This window comes from Salmo salar, chromosome 20, assembly GCF_965601325.2.
Source record: "Salmo salar chromosome 20, fSalSal1, whole genome shotgun sequence".
NCBI classification, from domain to species: domain Eukaryota; kingdom Metazoa; phylum Chordata; class Actinopteri; order Salmoniformes; family Salmonidae; genus Salmo; species Salmo salar.
This window is the reverse complement of record NC_138310.1, coordinates 17081658-17106895: the sequence shown is the minus strand read 5'-3', so window position 1 is coordinate 17106895 and position 25238 is coordinate 17081658. Positions and strand designations below refer to the sequence as shown.

The 25238-nt window shown below is 42.0% G+C and overlaps 1 protein-coding gene across 1 annotated transcript; it reads left to right on the top strand.

Moving 5' to 3' along the window:
- The first annotated feature begins 91 nt into the window (after positions 1–91).
- Positions 92–25074, top strand: LOC106580032 (zinc finger protein 462). The gene is made up of 11 exons (XM_014160588.3): positions 92–273; positions 13848–13916; positions 14119–20207; positions 20350–20630; positions 20827–20945; positions 21487–21639; positions 21901–22141; positions 22424–22560; positions 22744–22970; positions 23538–24513; positions 24648–25074. Exons 2-11 carry the CDS (start codon positions 13907–13909, stop codon positions 24773–24775), a joined length of 8361 nt encoding a protein of 2786 aa, XP_014016063.3. The 5' UTR covers positions 92–273; positions 13848–13906; the 3' UTR covers positions 24776–25074.
- Positions 25075–25238: the final 164 nt, after the last annotated feature.

Here is a 25238-nt window from a genome sequence, read left to right as displayed (position 1 = left end):
CCCATCAGATACAGTATGGGATGTGCTTTAGCGGCAATTGCCAGATTTTTTTTTTTTTTTGCATTGCACCGCCACCCCGTTTCTTGCTTGACTGCAGAGTTCTTTGTAGTCTCTAGCTACTGGTCATCAGTGTAGCTTGGTCCGCAGACGTAAGAAGACACATGAGGTTGTTGTAGGAGCGGGAAAAAAATGGCGACGAACATCTACGAAGCTAGCTAGCACATTGAGGACTCAAAACATTGTCTGAGGCGCCCCTTTTCTCTGTATAAACGTGTAAGTAGGCTATTCAATCTATTTCGTTAACGTTTTGGTAATTTTTATGCCACGTTTTGTAACGTTAACTATTTGCATGCTAAACAATTTCAGATTTCTATGGTGGATCAAATAGAGAGGGGTTCAGATTCTACGCCCCTTGTTAATTCTTCTTCGACAAGTGACCTAACGTTAGGGCTGGGACGAAAATGTTGTAAACTTTATTGAGTGGTCAAACAGTTAGTCGGATCACCTTAATTTTGTTCACAAGTTTGATTCTAATAACAATGCAGCAAGTGATTTTTGGTAAATCTCTGCAGTGAGTTATCGGAGTTTGCAGTATGTTGTTTTCCAGCCAGCCGCTAATGGTCGCTATTTACTTAACGGATACACTATCGTCTGGAGGACTGTTAAGGCCAGGGTACATATTTTCCAGGACGTTGAAAAATACGTATTTTCCTAATGTTGAAATCAGGCTCATTTTTGGGTTGGATGTAAGTTGAAAGAACTTAATTTATAGTCTATGTTTGGGTCAAATCAAGGCTGGTCCAGACCGTTAAAAAATATGAACCAAACATAGATGTCTATGATTGGTTCAGATTTGGACTGGACCAAAAACGAATGTCTGTGGATGTGGAAATCAAGGCCGGTCCGGACTGCACCAAAAAAAGACGTCCAAAAGGCGTCGGCCCGTGCATACTGGGGTGTAGCCTACCATATCAGCCCACAATAGAATTGTATGAATGCCCATCCATGTGGTAGGCCCACCATTTGTAAAGCAGGCTGTTGCGTTGGCTTTATTAGTCCAGATTCCTGTGACTAATCAGTTTGGCTATTTAAGCTCTGAATATCAGCAACCCATCTTTATCAGGAGTTATCATGACTCTATTTGCAACATGTTTACAGCAGGAAGTGCAGAAGTATTTTATTTTTGCTATGACAGATTGTCCATTTTTGACAAACTTTAAACCACTGATTATGACAATGGGGTGAAACTCCTGGACAGCAGTTGTGATTGTCCATTCCATATTGTCCATTTTACTTTGACCTGGCCTGCTTTTAGAATATTTTTTTTAGGATAGTTTGTTACTATTACTGTTACTAACAAAAACACATTTGTTTTTGTTGGATTTGGCAGCATTTAGGTTAGGCTATTTGGTCAGAGAAACCTGCATGGTTGAAAAAGTGTCCATTAGGGATGCACAATATATCGGTGAACATATCAGAATCAGACGATATTAGCTAAAAATGCCGACATCGGTATCGGCCCGATGTCTAGTTTAACGCTGATGTGAAAAACCAATGTCAAAGCTGACGTGCATACCTATATAACGTAGGTATATGACGTAATGACGCCATGTAAAATTTTGCGCTACACCTGCAACACAGCATTCCTAACCTAGCCCACAATGTCTGCTGTGTGGATCAAGCAGTCAACAAGTTGAGCAGTCATTTGAAAGAGTAACAACATTTCAGCGAGACAACTCAAAGGCAAAATCCATTAACGCCAAGATAATGGAATTCATTGCCCTTGACAATCAACCGTTCTCTGTCGTGGGTGATGTTGGCTTTCGCGACTGGTTGAGCACCGGTACACACTAACGTTACCAAGTGTGCTATTGTTCATATGTTGCCCAACTGGAGTTGCACAGTAATAGCGCCACTGCTATTAGCTTCACGACATACTATGGAACGCCGTTTGGATATTTGCGTGGCAAAAAAGATACATGTCAAATAACACAATTTGACGTGTTAAATAAGCTTTTAATTTGACACATCAAATAACACAGTTCTATTATAGAATGTTGTGTTCTGAATTTGCACGTGCAAGGCAAGCGCCACCACTACTATCAGTAGCACTGTCAAAGCTGTCCAAAAAAGTCTGCAAGCACCGGCCACGAACGATGTGTTTACAATACTGCTTGGGTAATAAAGCATTATTTGTTCAACCACGACTTCTGGGGTAGCTAGCTAGCTTTAGCTTGGTACCTAGCTAGCGCAAATACAACCAGCCTTAAAAAAAACTATGACCAGTAGAATCTGCAGTCATTTTCACTATTCTTAGCAATGATTTAGGAATCCTTGTGAGTATTTGCTAGGTAGCCACTTGTTGTTCGCCTATTGAAATTGAACTTCAGTTCATTAACCGCTCTAGGGTATGTGGGATGAAATCGTCCCACCTAGTCAACAGCAAGTGGAATCGAGTGGCGCGATATTCAAATTCCTTAAAAATGCTATTACTTCAATTTCTCAAACATATCACTATTTTACACCATTTTAAAGACAAGACGCTCCTTTATCTAACCACATATTCCGATTTCAAAAAGGCTTTACAACGAAAGCAAAACATTAGATTATGTCAGGAGAGTACCCAGCCAGAAATAATCATACACCCATTTTTCAAGCTAGCATATAATGTCACCAAAACCACAGCTAAATGCAGCACTAACCTTTGATGATCTTCATCAGATGACACTCCTAGGTCATTATGTTATACAATACATGCATGTTTTGTTCAATCAAGTTCATATTTATATCAAAAACCAGCTTTTTACATTAGCATGTGCATCACTAGTGTCCATCTCATTACATTGTCATACATTTTATCTCCAGCCTGTAGGCTACAGAAAAGGCCACATACTCTTTCTACCATATCCTATATCTGATACATGATTTATTTGATTGAACATTGGTGGAGCGCCTCAGCGATGCATCTCTCCAACAGCACCCTGTAGAGGCGCACTGGGAATGGACAAGCAAAATATGTTTTTCACATCCCTAATGTCTCAGATTTATGAAATGGATGGTTGGGTAAAAATAGTTTACTGCAAACATGGTTACATTTTAAAGATATTGTGGCACACCCCTTAAACTCAAAATGCAGAATAATGCCTGGCTGGAAAGGGGATGGGCCTCATAAGCTCATGTAACCCAATAGTGGAAGCTCTGATTTACTGTAGCAAAAATGTGGAATACAAGTAGTCAGTTGTCTGCCCTACATACATAAACAAACAGCATTAGGATGTTTTAATGCATCTTGGAAATGTATACCTGTAAACACAGAGATACAATAGGAAGACATTTTAAACTATGAATATTTATGAATGTAAGCTTTACTTTTTGGTAGCTGATTAATAGAAAACTTTCCAAGTCAAATTTGCTCTCATTCCGTGCTGTATGAGCCTCCCTGACAAAAAAAAATACATACTGTTACATGCACACCACACCGCCCGCGTTGCGTGCACGAGCATAGCGAAATAAGTGTACCCCTACATGTTACTCAATCATAACATCCATAACATCCCTGTCAGACGTCAACGGACATCTGGCAGGGATGCAAACTAGTCACCTTTTGGCAAAATTCGCTGTTTTGAATCCAAAATAGGTGAACTACGTGATTCATGTAGATCCGATGAGAGGGGGGCTTTGGAGCAATACTGGCTGTATCAAGGCTCCAATCCTTCACATGGCAACAGAATGTAGCACGCGACTGAAGAGAGAAGAGACAACCAACTTGCTTACAGCATCAGCATGCGCTCTGGAAAGGCAGCTTGCCAGTTAACCTCTATGGGCTAGGTGGGACGCTTGCGTCCCACCTACGTAACAGCCACTGGCAGCCTGTGGCGCGATTTTCAAAACCTTAAAAATCCTATTACTTCAATTTCTCAAACATATGATTATTTTACAGCTATTTAAAGACAAGACTCTTGTTAATCTAACCACACTGTCCGATTTCAAAAAGGCTTTACAACGAAAGCAAAACATTAGATTGTCAGCAGAGTACCAAGCCAGAAATAATCAGACACCCATTTTTCAAGCCAGCATATAATGTCACCAAAACCCAGAAGACAGCTAAATGCAGCACTCACCTTTGATGATCTTCATCAGATGACAACCCTAGGACATTATGTTATACAATACATGCATGTTTTGTTCAATCAAGTTCATATTTATATCAAAAACCAGCTTTTTACATTAGCATGTGACGTTCAGAACTAGCATACCCCCCGCAAACTTCCGGGGAATTCGCTAACATTTTACTAAATTACTCACGATAAACGTTCACAAAAAGCATAACAATTATTTTAAGAATTATAGATACAGACCTCCTCTATGCACTCGATATGTCCGATTTTAAAATAGCTTTTTGGTGAAAGCACATTTTGCAATATTCTAAGTACATAGCCCAGGCATCACGGGCTCGCTATTTAGACACCCGGCAAGTTTAGCACTCACCATAATCATATTTACTATTATAAAAGTTTGATTACCTTTTGTTGTCTTCGTCAGAATGCACACCCAGGACTGCTACTTCAATAACAAATGTTGGTTTGGTCCAAAATAATCCATCGTTATATCCGGATAGCGGTGTTTTGTTCGTGCGTTCCAGACACTATCCGAAATAGTAAAGAAGTGTCGTGCGCATGGCGCAATTCGTGACAATAAAATTCTAAATATTCCATTACCGTACTTCGAAGCATGTCAACCGCTGTTTAAAATCAATTTTTACGACATTTTTCTCGTAGAAAAGCGATAATATTCCGACAGGGAATCTCCTTTTCGGCAAACAGAGGAAAAAATCCCAAAGGCGGGGGCGGTCGGGTCATGCGCATAAGCCCAGTGTCCCTTGATCGGCCACTTGAGAAAGGCGATAATGTGTTTCAGCCTGGGGCTGGAATGACGACATTCTGTTTTTTCCCGGGCTCTGAGCGCCTATGGACGACGTGGGAAGTGTCACGTTAGAGCAGAGATCCTTAGTAAATGATAGAGATGGAAAAGAAGTTCAAGAAATGGTCAGACAGGCCACTTCCTGTAAAGGAATCTCTCAGGTTTTGACCTGCCATTTGAGTTCTGTTATACTCACAGACACCATTCAAACAGTTGTAGAAAATTTAGGGTGTTTTCTATCCATATGTAATAAGTATATGCATATTCTAGTTACTGGGTAGGAGTGGTAACCAGATTAAATCGGGTATGTTTTTTATCCAGCCGTGTCAATACTGCCCCCTAGCCCTAACAGGTTAACTTACAGCAGCGCGTCCCCTGAACGAACTTCATGAGCTGTAACTGAAAAACAACTGGCATTTTGGAAAGTTTGAGGTGAGGGAGAAAGTGTGGAGGAACAAGCATTGTTAGCATTGTTAAGAATTTTGCTAGCTGGATCGAATTCTCCGTTAGCTAGCCAGAGAAATGTTGAGCAACATTAGCCAACTTGTCTGTTCAAATTATTGAGTTTATGAAAATTATGGTATACGATTCCTTGCCGTTCCTCAAATTATAATGCTTTGGTTGCTTACTGGACCCTGGCAATCTGTGAAATGTTAACTAGCTGACGAACGAATCTGTTAACTAATGTTTTTCCTTTACAGTATGTGGTTAATTTTCAGAATGAGAGAATTAGGTGGAAATGAGGTGTTGCTTGTTAAACAAGTGTAGCTGGAGCTGGGCCTGGCTTAAGCTGGATGCCACTATAGAGGTGAAAGGAACTCAACACACTTTCCCTCTTTCTCACTTTTTCAATACAGTGGATAAAAAGGGGTATGCCAGGTGTACTCTCTGCCTGAAAGAGATCAATTATGCCAACAAACGGTATCGTGCTCTGCTGGCACATTGTAGAACAGATGTCCACAGGCAGAAAGTGTATAATGTAATAATGTGCAGTGTAGCCCAAAGATATTGATTTTGTTGTGTTGAATTTGACAGTAACACTTGTGGGTTAGTGAGGGGGGATTATAAAATGTTTTATTCAGTGAATGTTATTTTTGCACACATGTAGCCTTGTGCACTTGATCAATGTCAAAAACAGCAAAAATAGAATGCCTGTTTCATTCTATTTCTACTTTAAGATGTTTTTTTCCTAAGTGCAATATTTAGATGTGTGTGGTCACAAGCGTTCTATTATAAAGGCTGTCATGGCTAACTGCAATATTAGTGTAATGTTTTTTCTCAAGAGTGTCATTTGCAGTAAAGTCTAGGCAACAAGTAACATTGGATTGCTTTCTTTAAATGTTTTGCTGTTTGTTGGGTTCACATGAACCACTTTTTATTTAACACACAGAGACTGATCATGTAGATCTTATTCTTTGTTGTTTATTAGTTAACCTGCATTTCCCCCTAGCAGGGATTATTTTTTATTTTTTTGGCATGTTTCTTTACAACAACAAAAAAGTGTCACTTTTTTGGTCTCTCACCAGTTGGCATCCCTGGTCTGCGTAGCCGGGCGCTAAAATAATGCTTGGCTCTATTTTAGATGGTTGAAGCGCTGCAAGTCCCGCCTCTCCCATCTCCTCATTGGTTTTTAGAAGCATATACCCACGGGGGTGATTGAGAGATGAATGAGGTCCACACTCCAGTCCAGTTGGTTGCAGTAATGCACCTTAAAGTTGGTTGCCAACCGCCATATAAAAATCCACAGATGAAGAAGACTGAAGGAGGAGAGATTACTAGAAACCAACTAGGTTTCTCCCTTTTATTTGTGGATTAATTGTAGAGAACACACGATTTTGTGTAACTCAAAATGGGTCGGTATTCTACAAAGATCCAGCAAAAAATAGGACCTTGTACATTTCAAGTAAAATAACAACCCAATGTTTAAATTCCAGGACAAATTAGCTAGCAACAGCAAGCTAGCTAGCTTAATGTCCATTAATGAATGTTACATATGTGTTTCGACTTGTCCCCAAATGTATATAGTTGGTTCAGAATTCATTTTGATATTTCAACCTGCGAGTCCTGATCGCGTCTGGTCGGGATAGACAAACTCAACATGCGGACGCACGCGCGGTGCCGGTTTTTCCAGCATGTTTTAAAAAAATGTTGAGTCTATTGTAACCAGCTTGATTGAAAACAAGTGGGCTCAGGCTTCGGAATTACATTTTTTTGGGGGGTCCAAGGTTCCTTGAAGGATTTTGTATCTTTAGGCCCTACTCTTGTAATTAAGTCCGGGGCCACCACAGATTCTCTTTGGGTTCACCATGGATTTAGCCTCAAATCCAATATGGCTGCCATATTACCATTTGAAGGTTAAATCACATGTAGATATGAATTTTGTAGGCTTTTTTCTGAATTGTGTACAACCCTTATGCCCATTCTGAATCCAAAATGGCCAACATTATGATTACACCTTCACCTGCCTATAAGTTGCCCTTGTTTATTTTGTTATTAGTCTTTAACAGAGGCACTGCCATGCCTCTGTTGTGCTTGAATAGCTGAAGCTAAATAGATTTTCAATGTGTGTTCATGTTTAAATCTCATTCACCCACTCTCCGAGGGTGTATCAGGGTACGTATAGCCTCGCCGAGTGCCCAGCATCCGGATGTTCCGGTTTTCAGGGGAAATGGAAAGAGAGCCTGTGACACAACTTCCACTTTTGGATGTTAACAAGGTGACACTCCATCTTAACTCCTCCACATTTACTGGATTGGTTGAACAGTGCAGAAGAGAACCCCCCCGACAGTTTTTTCCCTTCTCGTCAAGACCAGTATGTAAGGGATCTAGTTTCAGGTGTTTCTTTTACGCCTGCTACGTTAGGTTGAGGTGTGTATAATACATTTGTGAAGTACTGTAGGACAAATATACTAAACCAAAATATAAACGCAACATGCAACAATTTCTTAAGATTTTACTGAGTACAGTTCATATAAGGAAATCAGTCAATTGAAATTAATTCACTAATCGATGGATTTCACATGACTGAGAATACAGATATGCATCTGTTGGTCACAGATACCAAAAAAAAAAATGGGCCTCAGGATCTTGTCAAGGTATCTCTTTGGATTCAAATTGCCATCGATAAAATGCAATTGTGTTCGTTGTCCGTAGCTTATGCCTGCCCATACCATAACCCCACTGCCACCATGGGGCACTCCTGTTCACAATGTTGACATCAGCAAACCGCTCGCCCACACGACTCCATACACGTGGTCTGCGGTTGTCGGACCGACTGGACGTACTGCCAAATTCTCTAAAACAATGTTGGAGGCAGGTTATGATAGAGAAATTAAAATGACATTTTCTGGCAACAGCTCTGGTGAACATTCCTGAATGCCAATTGCACTCTCCCTCAAAACTTGAGGGACATCTAAGCCTTCCTAGTGGCTCAGCAGTCTAAGGCACTGCATCGCAGTGCTGAGGCGCCACTACGGTCTCTTGTTCGATCCCAGGCCGTGGCACCGCCGGCCGTGACCAGGAGCCCCATGGGGCGGCACACAATTGGCTCAGCATCATCCGAGTTAGGGGAGACTTAGATGTCTCTTGCTTAAAATCATAGGCCCACCGACTGGGGAGCCAGGCCCAGCCAATCAGAATTAGTTTTTCCCCACAAAAGGGCTTTATTACAGACATAAATAATCCTCAGTTTCATCAGCTGCCTGGCTGATCTCAGACGATCCCTCAGGTGAAGAACCCGGATGTGGAGGCCCTGGGCTGGTCTGCAGTTATGAGGCTGTTCGGACATACTGCCAAATTCTCTAAAACAACGTTGGAGACGGCTTATGATAGAGAAATGAACATTAAATGATCTGTCAACAGCTATAAAGGACATTCCTGCAGTCTGCATGCCAATTGCACACTCCTTCAACTTGCGACATCTGTGGCATTGTCAAATCAAATTATATTTGTCAAATGCTCCAAATACAACAGGTGTAGACTTTACCTTGAAATGCTTACTTACAAGCCCTTAACCAACAATGCAGTTAAGAAAATATTTACTAAATAAAGTAAAGTAAAAAAATGTAATTAAAACTAACACAATAAAATAACAATGAGGGGGGTACCGAGTCAATGTGCAGGGGTACAGGTTAGTCGAGGTAATTTTAACAAGTAGGTAGGGGTAAAGTGACTATGCATAGATAATAAACAGCGAGTAGCAGCGTGGGGGGGAGGTCAATGCAAATAGTCTGGGTGGCCATTTGATTAATTGTTCAGCAGTCTTATAGCTTGGGGGTAGATGCTGTTAAGGAGCCTTTTTGACCAAGACTTGGTGCTCCGGTACCGCTTGCCATGCGGTAGCAGAGAGAACAGTCTATGACTTGGGTGACTGGAGTCTTTGACTGTCAGGTTGGGATGGCAGGAAGCTTGGCCCCAGTGATGTACTGGGCCGTACGCACTACCCTCTGTAGTTGTTTTGTGACAACTGCACATTTTAGAGCTGCCTTTTATTGTCCCCAGCACAAGGTGCACCTGTGTAATGTTCATGCTGCTTAATCAGCTTCTTGATATGCCACACCTGTCAGGTGGATAGATTATCTTGGCAAAGGAGAAATGCTCCCTAACACGGATGTAAACAAATTTGTGCACAATATTTTTGAGAAATACACTTTTTGTGCGTATGGAAAATTCCTGGGATTTTTTAATTCAGTTTATGAAACATGGGACCAACACTTTACATGTTGTGTTTATATTTTTGTTCAGTGTAATATTTCTACTTGTACTTTATATTTTTGTTAAACTGCTTATACACACCACATATTTATTTACATACTGGATTCTTGACATGGCTCATTGTTGTATCTACTGCTGTTCATATCATTCTTTGTATATCTTGTGTAAATTCTTCCCGTTTACAAACTTATAGTTTGCATTTGGATTACTGTTACTGTGCTATTTGGGTTGTTGATTGGACTCTTCCTGACCTTGTTTTTTTTGTACTTTGACATTTTACTGCATTGTTAGGCGCTACTAGCTAGTAACATAAGCATATCGCTGCACAGCAAAGGACATGATCCAGGAAGTAGGCAGGACTTTCATAGCGTATTTAAACTGTGGTTTCCTCCTTTACCAACTTTAAAGCTGGAATCCTTAATGGTGAAACTGCTATGTCTGTTTGCGATATTACAATAACAAAGACGTTACTGCAAATAACGAACACAGTTTTTTTTGTCCTTTGGTCATCTATGCACGTGTGCGCGCGATAGAACAGCATAATGTGTACTGCAAAAAAAATGACCACCTTGCACAACGCTCCTCACCACTGCTTCATCAACGAAACAATAACAGCAGTGGGGATACGGACAGTGGTGCTGTTTCCCTTACTGCAGATTCCATACTCGCAAACTTTTGCATAGACCCAAGGTTTAGACCTTTGGTCTAAAATGGCTGATAGCTTTTCTCAGGTAAACCTGGCAAAATGATCCATTATGCTAAGTACCACCAGCTGAGCAGCATGATTATATCCAATAACAAATCAACCTATTACAGATTTAACACAATATAGCAACCATCCAATCACATTTGTTAAACAGGTCAACTTGTCCACCAGAGGGAGATTCTTAAACCTTCAAGGTTTACTTCCTTGTTCTAACAACTGGAGTGCCGACATTGCGTAATGCAGGTGACCTTACACAAAATCCAAAAGGCACGTTTTCACATATGACCAAATTCCATGTTTTTGCTTACCGTTTCACTTGCATTCATGTGCTTTTAAGAAGGAAACCAAAACATGGATTATACGTTTATATTTGTAGTTACATCGAGGAAGAAGAAAAAAGGGTTGACAATGATGGTCTTGTCAAATGGCTGTATTTTTATCCCTGCTACTATCACTGACTGGTGGTGCAGTCCACAAAGTATGCTTTAAAGGGATAATACTGCTAGATTCTGGCGTTTTGTTTTATTTACCCAGAGTCCGATGAACTCATGGATACCATTTTTATGTCTCCGCGTGCAGTATGAAGGAAGTTAGCGGTAGTTTCGCAAGCCAGTGCTAACTAGCGCAATGACTGCAAGTCTACAGGTACGGTTTACCTTTTTAAAGGCGGAAACTGACGCCATTGCAGTCTGAATGCAGCATGTTTAATGTAGCAGCTCGGCGATTGATTTTATTTTTATTTGCCCTTTATTTAACTAGGCAAATCAGTTAAGAACATCTTATTTACAATGATAGCCTAGGAACAGTGGATTAACTGCCTTGTTCAGGGGTAGAACGACAGATTTTTACCTTGTCAGCTCGGGGATTCGATCCAGCAACCTTTCGGTTACTGGCCCAACGCTCTAACCACTAGGTGTGCGAGCTGATGTACAATGTGCGTCCAGACGATAGGGGATCTGTCAAAAGACGGGTAAATAGCGACCACTAGTGACTGTCCAGGCTGGTTGTTATGAGGGGTGATCCAATGGTGTAGCTATGTACAGTGCCTTCGGAAAGTATTCATACCCTTTGACTTATTCCACATTCAAAATGGATGAAATAGATTTTTTTTTTTCCCCCCATCTACACACACACCCCATAATGACAAAGGGAAAACATGCATTTAGAAATTGTTGCAAATCTTTTGAAAATTAAATGCAGAAATATCTAATTCACGCAAGTATTCACACCCCAGATTCAATACTTTGTAGAAGTACCTTTGGCAGTGATTACAACTTTGAGTCGTCTTAGGTATGTCTATCAACTTTGCACATCTAGATTTGGGGATTTTCTCCCATACTTCCTTGCAGATTTTCTCAAGCACTGTTAAGTTAGATGGTGAGCGGCTGTGAACAGTCTTTCCACAGATTTTCGATGGGTTTCAAGTCTGGGCTTTGGCTGGGACACTCAAGGACTCACATTCTTGTTCTGAAGCCATTCCAGCATTGCTTTGGCTGTATGCTTGGGGTCATTGTCCTGTTGGAGCGTTGATCTTCACCCCAGTCTAAGGATGTGTGTGCTCTCAAGCAGGTTCTCATCAAGGATTTGCCTGTATTTGGCTCCATTCATTGTTCCCTCTATCCTTACCAGTCTCCCAGTGCCTGCCTCTGAAAAGCATCACCATAGCATGATGCTACCTCCACCATGCTTCAAGGTAGGGATGAAGAGCTGTGCATGATTTTCTCCAGACATAGTGCTTTGCATTCAGGCCAAAGAGTTCAATTTGTCTCAGACCATGGAATCTTTTGCGTGCATTTTTTGCAAAACTCCAGGCGTGCTGTCATGTGCTTCCGTCTGGCCACTATCCCATGAAGCCCAGATTGTTTAAGTGCTTTTCCTTCTGGCAGGTTCTCGCATCTCAGTCAAGGAACGCTGTAGTTCTGTCAGAATGGTCATGGGCCCTTCTTGCCCGGTTGCTCAATTTATTCGGATGGCCAGCTCTAGGAGGCTTCGGGACAAATCTCTGAATGTCCTTGAGTTGCTCAGCCAGAGCCCGGATTTGAACCTAATCGAACATCTATGGAGAGACCTGAAAATAGCTGTGCAGCGACGCTCCCCATCCAATCTGACAGAGCTTGAGAGGATCTGCAGAGAAGAATGGGATAAACTCCCCAAATACAGGTGTGCCAAGCTTGTAGCATCATACCCAAGAAGACTCGAGTCTGTAATCTCTGCCAAAGGTGCTTCAACAAAGTACTGAGTGAAGAGGGCACGACAAAGCCTTTTCCCCCCTCAGGAGACTGAAAAGATTTGGCATGGGTCCCCAGATCCTCAAAAGGTTCAAGAGCTGCACCATCGAGAGCATCCTGACTGGTTGCATCACCGCCTGGTATGGCAACTGCTCGCAATCTGACCGTAAGGCGCTACAGAGGGTAGTGCGAACGGCCCAGTACATCACTGGAGCCAAGCTTCCTGCCATCCAGGACCTATGTAATAGGCGGTGTCAGAGGAAAGCCCAGAAAATTGTCAGAGACTCCAGTCACCCAAGTTATAGACTGTTTTCTCTGCTACCGCACGGCAAGCGGTACCAGTTCGCCAAGTCTAGGACCAAAAGGCTCCTCAACAGCTTCTACCCCCAAGCCATTAGACTGCTGAACAATTCAATTTACATTGACCCCCCCCCCCCCCCCTTTTACACTGTTGCTTCTCGCTGTGTGTTTGTTCGCCCCCACCTACATGTACAGATAACCTCAACTAGCCTGTACCCCTGCACACTGACTCGGTACCGGTGCCCCCTGTATATAGCCTTGTTATTCTTATTGTGTTACTTTTTATTTTAGCCTACTTGGTAAATATTTTCTTCTTGAACTGCACTGTTGATTAAGGGCTTGTAAGTAAGCATTTCACGGTAAAGTCTACACTTGTTGTATTCAGCGCAAGTGGCAAATAAAGTTTGATTTGAGTAAAGGTCCTGAATACGTATGTAAATGTTACATTTCACCCTTTAAATTTTTTAAAGTAAATTTGCTAACATTTTAAATAACCTGTTTTTGCTTTGTCATGATTGGGTCTTCTGTGTAGCTTGATGAGCGATTTTATTTATTTTTTTATTTTTTTTAAATTTATTATTATAATTTTTTTTTATTATTATAATTTTTTTCTTTTTAATTTTTTTTTTAATCCTGTACGTGAGATTATTATAGATGAGTGAGATAATTTTTATTTGTCAAACAGCAGCCAAACATTTTATCATGTCACCAGAATAAGACCCTCAATATTAATTGGAAAGGAGCATCAAGCTCATCATAGTGCACTTTCATCTAAATGTATTTAATCTGTAGCCTAATAAACTGCATGTTTTCCCGAGTCGTAGTGGGAGGACCACACAAAAAGTTTACTTCAATATGATGATTATTATATCAATATTTGCGCATAAAGGTGTTTCCAGCACCATTTCTCACGTAATTCATTTTAAAATGTTTGGATTGAAACCTGGTTACTGTCATTAAATTATTATGCTGCCCAACAGGTTTCTCTCCTGTTTGTCAGTGAATTTCTTGGATCAAGAATCTCACAGAGCCAGGGGAGATGGAGGAAGGTATGATTTGTTCTTATACCATAATATAAGTTGTATACAGGAGAATGGTGAACTTTATCACCTGACGTTTTTAACTGCTTAGTTGGTCTGGAAATGCTTAGGTGCATGGCACATTTAGTCACTAATATCTGATGATACACATTTTTATTCTGCAGTTGTATAGTATTTTCATTCATTATTAAGATATTTTATACTCCCACAGATTCCGGGCACCTCGACAAGTCTGACCAAATGACCCAAGGTCAACCAGGCTCTCAACAATCCGTGTCTCCAAGTCAGTCATTCCAGTGTAACCATTGTGTCCTCCTCTTCAAATCAAAGTATTTCCTCCTTGAACACATGAAGAAGGTGCATGGCGTTGATGTGGATCCTTCACAAAGTGAAGGGAGTTCTACTCCCTCCGAGAGTTCCACACCACCTCACAGTAGCACTCACTACAACAGTTCAAAAAAGGTTTTCTCTTGCCGGCATTGTGTGTTTATGTCTTCCAGTTGGACAGTTATTATCAAACATGAAAAAACATACCACAAGGTGCCGGTAAGGGGTCCTGGTAAGGGCGGGACCTTGAAAACACAGAAACGGTATTTGAGGGGCAAGCGTCTCAATGCCAAAGTGTCACTGCCAGGTAAGAAGAATCACAAAAATGTGTCAGCACGCCAACTCAAAAAAGGGGCCGTGGGGAGAGTGAATTCCAAGTCTACCTTAAAAACCATAAACATTCCTAGCTCTAGTTTATTGTTGAAGAACCTGCAAACTCAAGTGGGATCCTCAGGAAATTGTTCTAAATTCAGAGTCGCACCTGGAAGTTCAGCGCATGAATCATCTTTAAATTCCTTGCAACTGAAGATGTCCACCCTCCCAAGGCCATCACGTGCGCGTGATGTGACCGTCATGTCAGATGCGCCTTTCCATAGCTATGACCAAGACAATGGTAAAGGTGTTTCTAAAGTAACTGACGAGAGATTTAATTCAGAAAGTGAACAGATGGGCTCTCACTGCTGCTCGCTCTGCAACTTCTCTGCGACTTGGTTGGAAGATCTTCACACTCACCAGCGAAGTAAGCACAGTTACCTTTTTTACAGCATGGGGTCAAGTCTGCTGGACAAAACGGTGACAGAACAGCGGAATCTCAAACCTGAAACGTATAATGGAATGTCACTGACAGAGCCATTAGCTAAAACCACCAAGAAGAGAACGCATGATGACACCCGTTTAAGTCCTGCAAAGAAAAATATCAAAACAAGCCCCGAAAGTACAGTCATCCAAAGTAAGCTATCAGGGGGCACTGCTTTCACCTTTGAGGTTAGCGAGGATGAAGAGGAGGGAAATGCCTGGGGAACTGAACTAGATGCCTCAGGAAATGAAATGGAAGATCAGTTGGCAAATGGAGAAAGCGGGGACAACCCCAAAAAACTTTATCGTTGCAAACACTGTGACTACAGTCACAAGTCATCTCGTAGTGTGAGCACCCATTACCAGAGAATGCACCCTTACATCAGGTATGACTTTCAGTACATCATGAATCCAGATGATTGGACTGCCACCTTCCGTTGCTTGGAGTGTCCTGTTGATTTTGCCGCCCCTGATGACCTTAAGCAGCACTATAGGGATCATCACCCAGAAGCTCCAAATGTGTTCATGATGCGATCAGATCAACTTGATTTGGTGTACAAGTGCTTTGCCTGCCCATTCACCATTTCTAATGGCAAGTACTTGAAACCCCATTACAAAAACAAGCATCCAAAACTGAAAATGACCAATCCCTTAATGTACTGCAGTTTTACTACCAAACCCTCTGAACATGAACCCTCTAAATCACAATATTTAGGGCAAACCTCCAGCCTAAGGAATGCAGAGGATGTCTCTCCTGAGAGGTCTCCGACCCCACATAAAGAAACTGTTGATATCACCCATACACCCTCAAAAGCATGTTCTGCTTCCATGGGAGTGGATGTGGAACTATACCACTGCAAACATTGTGTATTCAGCAATAAGTCAGTGGTTGTCATGCTTGTCCACTACCAAAAAAGACATCCGAAGGCAGGATTGACAATTGACAGCATAAAACAAGCATCTCTTGCCACTTCCAGGAAACCTAAGGATGAAACACAGGTGTCTTCTGAAAATATGGTTTTGGAGCCATTCAAACTCCCAGAAGTTAAGGCCCCCAACATTTCCCTCTCCAGACCAGATGTTGCACAGGAAGATGCAGAGAACATGTTTTTCTGCCAGCATTGCAACTATGGCAACCTCACAGTGAGGGGGGTGTTGAATCACCAAAGGTCAAGACACCGTGATCTCAAGGCTTCTGTTGAGCAGATACACCTCCATACTGCTGAGGTTCGTAGTCAATGTAAAACATCACAGGGCATCGTAATAGTCTCACCTAGCACTCCCCTCCAAAATGATGTTGCACAGGAAGACGTTTTAAAGCCATTCAAACTTCCAGAAGTTAAGTCTCCGAACACATCCCCTCCCATATCCAATGCTTCACAGGCAGATGTTGAGAGTCCATATTTCTGCCAGTTTTGTGACTATTGCAACCCCACAGTGAGAGGCATTATGAATCATCAGAAGTTAAAACACAGTACTCGTAAGTCAACTGCTGAAAGTATAATCAAACATACTGCTGTGATTCGTAGCAGCTCCAATGTGAGAGGGGTTTTGAATCATCAGATGTCGTCTCATAGTCATCTCAAGGTGACTGCTGATAATGTCGTCAAACATACTGCTGAGGTTCATGGTCAATGTGAAAAGCCTCAGTTTACTGGATTTGACTCATCTAACTCCTCTTTAAAATCCACTGATGAGAATGAGGTAGCTGACTTGTTTTTTTGCCAGTACTGCAACTATGGCAACTCCAGTGTTGCAGGGGTTTTGAATCATCAGAAATTAAGACATCGCTATCTTCAGATTTCCACTAATCAGATTCTTCAATATACATCTGAGCTTCGTAGTCAGAAATCTACATCTCAGTCTGCTGGATTTGGGGCCCCTAACTCCTCTCTCCTCAGATCTGATGTTGGGAATGAGGCAGGTAACTTGTTTTTCTGCCAGTTTTGCAACTATGGAGATCCCTCAATGAGCGGGATTTTTAATCATCAGAAGAGAAGACACGGTGAACTCAAAACAACTCCTGATGACATCTTCAGGCATACTGCTGAGGTTCGAGGGCAAATGAAAACATCAGAAGAGTCTAAAAGAGTCAACTCAACGAACTCTTCTCACATCTTACCTCTTCCTCTTGTGACAGAAGAGGCTGTGTTATTCTGTCAGCTTTGCAACTATAGCAATCCAACCATGAGTGGGGTTATGGATCATCAAAGGAAAAGACACCCTGATCTTAAGGCAACTCATAAACAAATCCTTGAATATACTGCTGCTATGATTTTGGCCCAATCTGGCAAATCACCTCACTCATCATTCTTAACGTCTGAGGTTTTCCAAGAAGAATTAGAGAAGTTCTTCTGCCAGTATTGTGACTATAGCAATTCTACAGTAAGGGGGATTTTGAATCATCAAAATAAAATGCATGGTGATCTTGACACAAACGCTGCGCAGATCTTAAGGCATACTGTTGTGGTTCAAGGGCAAACCAAACAATCTCAGTCAAAAGCAGTCCACTCACCCAACTCTCCTCACATCTTGTCTCGTCCTCTTTTGAAGGACGAGGTTGTAGACATGTTTTTCTGTCAGCTTTGCAACTATAGCAATCCAACAGTGATAGGGGTTTTGAATCATCAAAGGAAAAGACACCTTGATATGAAACTAACTGCTAAGCAAATCCTTGAATATACTGCTACGGTTATGGGCAAATCCCAGCCAGTACGAGAAGACACCCTTAACTCATCCCAAGAAGAAGAGGGGAAGTTGTTTTACTGCCAGCATTGTGACTATGACAATCCCACAGTTAGGGGGGTTTTGAATCATCAGAAATTAAGACATAGTGATCTGCCGGCTACTGCGGATCAAGTTGTCCGGTATACTACCATTGTTCGTAGCCCCCCCAAAAAATTAATAACCCAACAACCTAAAAAGTCCTCCGTGAAAGTTTCACAATCTCGCACGCAGAAAGCTGCACCGCTCAGGTCCTTAAAATGCCGCAAATGCGCTTATATAACTCCCCATATATATCTTTTGAAAAGGCATCTGAGGAATAACCACCAAGAGAAAGCCCCAATCACAACGATTATGCGTTGGGCTTACCAAGATGGCCATTTACAAGCAGGTTATCATTGCGAGTGGTGTGTTTGTTCACACACTGAAGCGAAGGGACTCCTCCGGCACTACCGTCAACGTCATCCAGATAAAAATACGGGACTTGAGTCCATCATCCTGAGGTTACATGTTGGCCCTAAGACTCGATCTAAAACAATTAAGCCTAACACAGAGCGCAATGTTAAACATGAAAATATTACCCTCAGGTTTGGGGAAGTACCGAAGACCTCCCCATCTTTTAATTCCGGAGAAGGTGACACAAAAGTCTATCCATGCCGAGCATGTTCTTTTAAGGCTACTTCAATGGGGGGTATTGGCAGCCACTACCGTGTAGTTCATCCATGGTCTGTCAAGGAAGATGGATCTGTGTTAGATGTCATTAGTAGTAGGCAGACCCAAGAGCCAGGGGTCCATGAAGAGCAAGCTGTTCACGAAACCTCGAGGTCAAGCGAGACACATATGTGCCCTGTCTGTTCCGGAGAGTTCAACACCCTCCATGGTATGTTTACTCATTGTGGAAAGAAACATCCAGAATATGATATGAAGGTCCATGAACAGCCTGATGTTCATGAAACCTCAAAGCCAAGCCAGCGATGTAGGTGCCCTGTCTGTTCCGGAGAGTTCAACACCCTCCATGGTATGTTTACTCATTGTGGAAAGAAACATCCAGAATATGATATGAAGGTCCATGAACAGCCTGATGTTCATGAAACCTCAAAGCCAAGCCAGCGATGTAGGTGCCCTGTCTGTTCCGGAGAGTTCAACACCCTCCATGGTATGTTAACTCATTGTGGAAAGAAACATCCGGAATATGATCCATCAACTTGTGAAAAGGAACCTGAATCTAGTACAGGTGATGGGACTCTGGTATTCAAGTGTTCAATCTGTCCATATGTGAACTCTCGCTCTCATGGTGTTCTAACTCACTGCCAGATGAGGCATCCAGCCACCAAAGCCAGAACTGAGAGACTTGAACAAGAAATTGTACACTTCAGTGACCCAGATGAATGTGTGAAAGTCCGATCGGGTAAGAGGATAGGATTGGCAGGCTTCCAGTGCAATATGTGTCCAGTCATCCATGCAAAATTCAAGAAGTTGAAAGCTCACTATGAGATGGATCACAAACGATCTGCCTCCAATATGTTCAAACCGGCCTTGAAACAATCCGCTGCCATTAAAAAACAGCTGCTCTCCAAATATAGAGGCTCCCAGACCTCAATTGCCCAAGCTGCCATTTTAAAAAATAGGAAAACCGTCATAGTCAAGTGCCACCTTTGCAAGTACTTTTGCACCACTAAAAAGGGTCTTGCCCGCCATCTTCGCATTAACCACAGTACAGTGGCTCCAATTGAGGACAAAGAGTTTTCCTACAAGTGTGCACTGTGCTCGTATACGACTTTGATTTGTAAGTACCTTGCAGCCCACTATAGGAGGCAACATGACAATGCCGCTTTCAACAACCACTTTATTCCAGCATTCAGACCTCACCGCATTCCTCCAACCTCACCACACCATAAGGCTTCTTTGAGTCAGGAAACCAAATCACCTGGTGAGAAGAGAAACTGTTCTCTCTGTTTTTTCCAATGCCTTAGTGAAAAAGGCATGGTCTCCCATTATGTGATTTGCCATCCAGGAGTCTCTCACAGCATGCACAAATCTAGCGAACTCCGACCGATTAACACACTGCACTCTCCCCCCAAGCCGAGAAATCGCCAAAGGCAACAGAAACCTGTCTGCAAGTTATTTGATCCACAATGTGAGAAAGGCAGTGCATTGCGTCCAGTTGAATGCAAGAAATGTGTGAAATTATTCTTCAATTCAAATCTCCTGCTAAGTATCCACTACACCAATTTCCACAACGAAGATTTCAAACGGGACTTCACTATACTTTCAAAGACTTCAGAGATTGGCACAGAGTTCTACAGATGTGGATACTGTAACCTCCAAATCCAGGGCAGTGCGGACCTCGGCTCCCATCTCGACCATCATAATGAAGAGTTTCAGACGCTGGAAAATGGACAGAAGAGGAAACAACACCTTAGTGAGCCACCAATAAAGACCAAGTCTGTTACGGTAAGGGGCACATAATGCAGTAAACTGCAAACCTATGGGCTTGTGATTGTTTGACAGATGGTAGTACTGTACAACATTGGAAAAATACATCTGTGTTTTCCCATATGTGATTCTCAACCATAATCATTTCTTTGTCTTTCAGCATGAAAGACAAGAACTGCCCGATGTTCTGACGGCAGTGGAATCGGACAGTCATTGGATTGTGACAAAGGTGGAATCTGTTGCAACAGGGATGGATCCAATGGGGTCCCCTTCCCCTGTCCCGTCGACAACAGAACCAGAGGGGGGGTCAGCAGGAGAGGAGTGCAAGCACTGCGGGCGAACTTTCATGTCTTTGAAAGGTTTACGCTCACACGAGCGGAGCCATGCAGCTACGGCAGCGCTCAAACGGCTGGACAACGTACCACATCAACAGAAGCAGATGTAAGAGGAAATATATTGTATATTTACATCAGAGGAGAGTATTGATAGTATGTGATAGAATCAATCTTGTAATGTTACTTTCTTAGGTACCACAATACAACATTCTTTCTTGTTTCTATATAACCATAAAGATTTGCTTAAACATCTGAATAAATCAATTAGTGAAATGACTGCTTGTCTGCAAATGTCTCCTCAGGTTTGACCGCCATATTAGACATCGCCCCGGGACCATCAAACCCTTCCATTGTGGGCTCTGTCGGTACAGAACTACCATCTTGAGCCTCTTGAAGAACCACCTGCTCAAAGTACATGGTGGTGAGGCAGCCTTACTAATATAGCACACTGTCACTAGCCGGCTACCACCCGGTTACTCAACCCTGCACCTTAGAGGCTGCTGCCCCATATACATAGACATGGAATCACTGTCCACTTTAATAATGTAACACAAGTCACTTTAATAATGTTTACATACTCCTTTACTCATCTCATATGTATATACTGTATTCTATTCTACTGTATTTAGTCAATGCCACTCCGACATTGCTCGTCCTAATATTTATGTATTTCTTAATTCCATTGTTTTACTTTTAGATTTGTGTATTGTTAGATACTACTGCACCGTTGGAGCTAGGAACACAAGCATTTCACTACACCCGCAATAACATCTGCTAAATATGTGTATGTGACCAATACAATTTGATTTGATTTGTCATGGCACCACATTTTAAAGATAAAAAAATATCTGTCTGATAATTTGGCAGAATTTGATACTGTATAAAATGTAAATTGAAATGGCAAAAGCTGTGGAAAACATTTTAAAACCTGTTTCCTTTTTTAATCTGTCTTGCTGGAGTAGCTGAGTACCCATCTAAGAACCTTCCTTCCTCCGTGACCGGTAGCCAGGACAAGGAACACACCCTGAGGGCCAATGAAGAGGCCCCTAACCTGCCAGAACCTCAGGAAGGCAATCACATGTCTGATGATTCTGAGGAAACAGACCTCACTGAAAGCAAGTGCTCCCCTTTACATTCATTATTTGAATTTTAATGATTAAACTTCATGATTTAGAACCTTTCCTATAAATGATCAAATGTGTTGTGCAGCATACAGACAAGACAATTCAATATTTTTGAAAAACGATTAGCGTATTGACCCCTCAAGTATTTTGTCATTAGCATACCTCCCCTACCTTTTCTTTAAATCAGAGAAGGCTTCTGCTGAGTGACTGAATATAATGTGGTACTAATATCCAGTGTACTTTCCATTACAGAACCAGTGTACTTGGAGCCCCCAGATGTCCAGCGGCAGCTCAACCACTACAGGCAGGTGGCTCAGGCCTCCAGACATCCAGCCCAACAGGCCACCGCGACCACTCAAGATGCCTTATTCGTCTGTGAGTTTTGTATCTACACCTCAACACACATCAAGAGTATGCGCCGGCACTACATAAATCGGCACAATGGGAAAAGGCTGGTGAGGTGCAAGGACTGCTCCTTTTTCACGGGCTTCAGGTAATATATTATTTTCAATGGTAGAATCTGCTCAAATGCCAATGCTTGACTTTGCTGGGTCATAGTTGGGGCTTTAGTATACATATTCCTGCTATGGATATCTAAGAATGTAGAAACTAATTGAAGTGATTGAACAAGTAGCACCTGTGACGACAAGTGTTGCTAAATGAACTCCCTCTTTAAATGATCACTTCTTGGTCATAAGTTTTTCTAACTATTAAGCCTCAATATGCTGTATTGCCAAATGAGTGTAACACGTTTTTCTCTGAATGCTTACATTAGGAAGAAGTTGGATATGCACATAGAGACGGCACATGCCAGTAGCGCAACAGAAGCTCCTAAGGACCTACGCTGCCCTCTCTGTCTTTACCACACCAAAAACAAAAACTGCATGATCGACCACATCCTCCTCCATCGTGGTAGGTATTTTTGTGGTATTAATACAATAAATTACATTATGACTATACAAATTATGCTTTCTACATCCATGACACTCACTAGACACTTAATCTGTCTGTCTACCGTTTATTCTGTCAGATACTCATCAGTATCATACCCGACTCTATGCTGCTGATCCTGGTTTTTATTATATGTTACAACAGAGGAGCCGGTGGCCCCGATAGAGGTGCGTCGTCCAAGGCTATCGCGATATCTCCAAGGCCTCGTGTTCCGCTGCCACAAGTGCACCTTCACCAGTTCCAGTGACGAGAAGCTGCATCTGCACATGCTCATTAAGCACGACGATATCAAGCCGTACAAATGCAGACTGTGCTACTTTGACTTCACACAGCTGAGCGAGTTGGAGGCACACCTATGCGATAAGCACCAGGTTAGTGTTCTACCCTTAAGATCTGAGAGGACTGCATAGGTGTAAGCAATATGGTTGTGTATCCACTTGTTTTTTTGTTTAACTAGGCAGGTCAGTTAAGAACAAATTCTTATTTACAATGACGGCCAAACCCGTACGATGCTGGGCCAATTGTGCGCCGCCCTATGGGACTCCCAATCACGGCTGGATGTGATACAGCCGGGACTCGAACCAGGGACTGTAGTGACACCTCTTGCACTGAGATGCAGTGCCTTAGACCGCTGCGCAACCTTTCCTCTGAAAGACTGGGGGGATTTATTTTGTACTGCTTACACCTGCACTCCCATCAGAGCTGCACAGTACCTTTGTGATCAGGGTTGTTTCTGGAAGAGCCTGTGTCTCTACACATGGACAGTGGTTATGTTGACAAATAGCCAATCAAAGGTCACAACTAGTAGTATTCTTACACAATGTTTTGTTAATGCTAATTCTGAAAGTCTGTTCTATAGTCAACTCTTCTCTGTTGAGTCATTTGTCCTTCTATATCTGATGTAAATGTCTTCAGACTTGTGTTGTTCTCTCTTGTAGGTCGTGAGGAACCATGAGCTGGTGGGACAGGTCCATCTGGAGGAACTGGAGACCAGACTGGGCAGAGTCAACCGAGAAAAGGAAATGAAATGTGACCAGGAATTAGGAAATGAAGAAGACAAAGAAGAAATAAATAAACATGGTGAGAAACAAGGGCTGGAGGAAGAGGAAGAGAATGCTGACAAGCTAAGAAACAAAGAGAAGGAAGAAACCAACCACAGATATAGTGAGAAGCAGCAGGTGCTGGAGGAGGGAGAGAACATAGAGAAGCTAGGAAAAGAAGAAGAGAAAGACCAGGAAGAAACTAACAGAAGACTTAAAGAAACTCAAGGGCTTAAAGAAGGGGATACCGTTGAGGAAAAAAGGTTGGAGAAAAAAGGGGAGAACATTGCCCCCAAGAAATATGAATTTCAAGGATATGAGAACAAAGGGAACGTAGAAGAAAAATCCATGGACTGTGAAGAGAACCAAGGGCAACAAGATGAGGTGAACAAAGATGGAGATAATGAGGTGTCAGAGAACAGTGCCCAAAGCAGTGAATTCTATGAGAGCCATGATTTTAGTTATGAGGAGAACAAGGAGGAACAATATGAAGAATGCCATGGGGAACTCGAGCATGAGGATAAGGAGATGGTAGAGGAACAATTTATGGACTTTGAGGAAGAGAACCGAGAACCTGGAGAGATGGACATAGGAGAACAAAACGACCAATATCATGAGATGCCAGTGCTTAAAAATGAAGCCTGCAACTATCATGAAATGCCAGTACTTGAAAATGAAGAGGGCAAAGAGGAAACACACAGGAATCCTAGTGAGAAACAGGAACATGAGGAGGTGGTGGTGAAGAATGACAGTCTGAAACCTGAGTGCAATACGAAACAGGAGCAAGGGTCTGTAGAGGACCAAAAGTCTGAAGAAAACCCCATGAGTGACGATAAGCAAGATCATGAAAATGGCAACACATCTGCACCAAAAGGTATGTACATTTTCACATGATGAAACTATTGATATCCAATTGATGAAACTGTTTCTGGTTCCCTGTCAGATGTTTAACTCTGCTACTTATTCTATTATCATTCCTATTCTATGCCTCCACTACCCTGAGTATAGATGCCTCCGCTACCCTGAGGATAATTCCATCGACCAGAAATGAAAATGCGCTTTCTTGCAAGCTCTGTGGCCGAACTCTCATGAACAGCACTGACCTGGAACGACATGTGATGCGCCATGGCTTGTAACTCAGTGTGTCGGTGCAACTGATAAGGATGTACTGACTTTGAGGGTGTTGCTGCTGAGAAATGCTGATTTTAACAGCAAGGAGATTATGTGAATTTCAATTGAAACTGTTGCATATGATTTCCACCTGTAACTAGTCTTGACTGAGGAGACACTGCAACTATTGTTGTAGGACAAAAGGACACAGTCTTATCCCAGAATGACAGCTGTTCACATTTCCAACGAATTAGTTTTGGTGCTTTCTTAATATTTTCATCCTGTTGTCTTTTTAACATTTTTGTAATAAATGACTATCCTAGAACTATTGTTTTATAGATATTTCATTTGTGAAAACACTTCCTTGTTTTAAGGATATTAGTTGTTCCTGAACTGTTCCTGAGGACGAAGTAATGAAAAAATCCTAGTCTCATCTAGAGAAAGAAGTGTTTTTTTTTTGTAAATACAATGATTTTTTAAATGATTGAC

What these genes read in the sequence shown, in the direction of transcription:
- LOC106580032 (XM_014160588.3), top strand. An exon ending in TCCTTTTTCACGGGCTTCAG is followed by an intron (nt 22,142 to 22,423) that starts GTAATATATTAT and finishes TGCTTACATTAG; the next exon opens with GAAGAAGTTGGATATGCACA. An exon ending in ACCTATGCGATAAGCACCAG is followed by an intron (nt 22,971 to 23,537) that starts GTTAGTGTTCTA and finishes TCTCTCTTGTAG; the next exon opens with GTCGTGAGGAACCATGAGCT.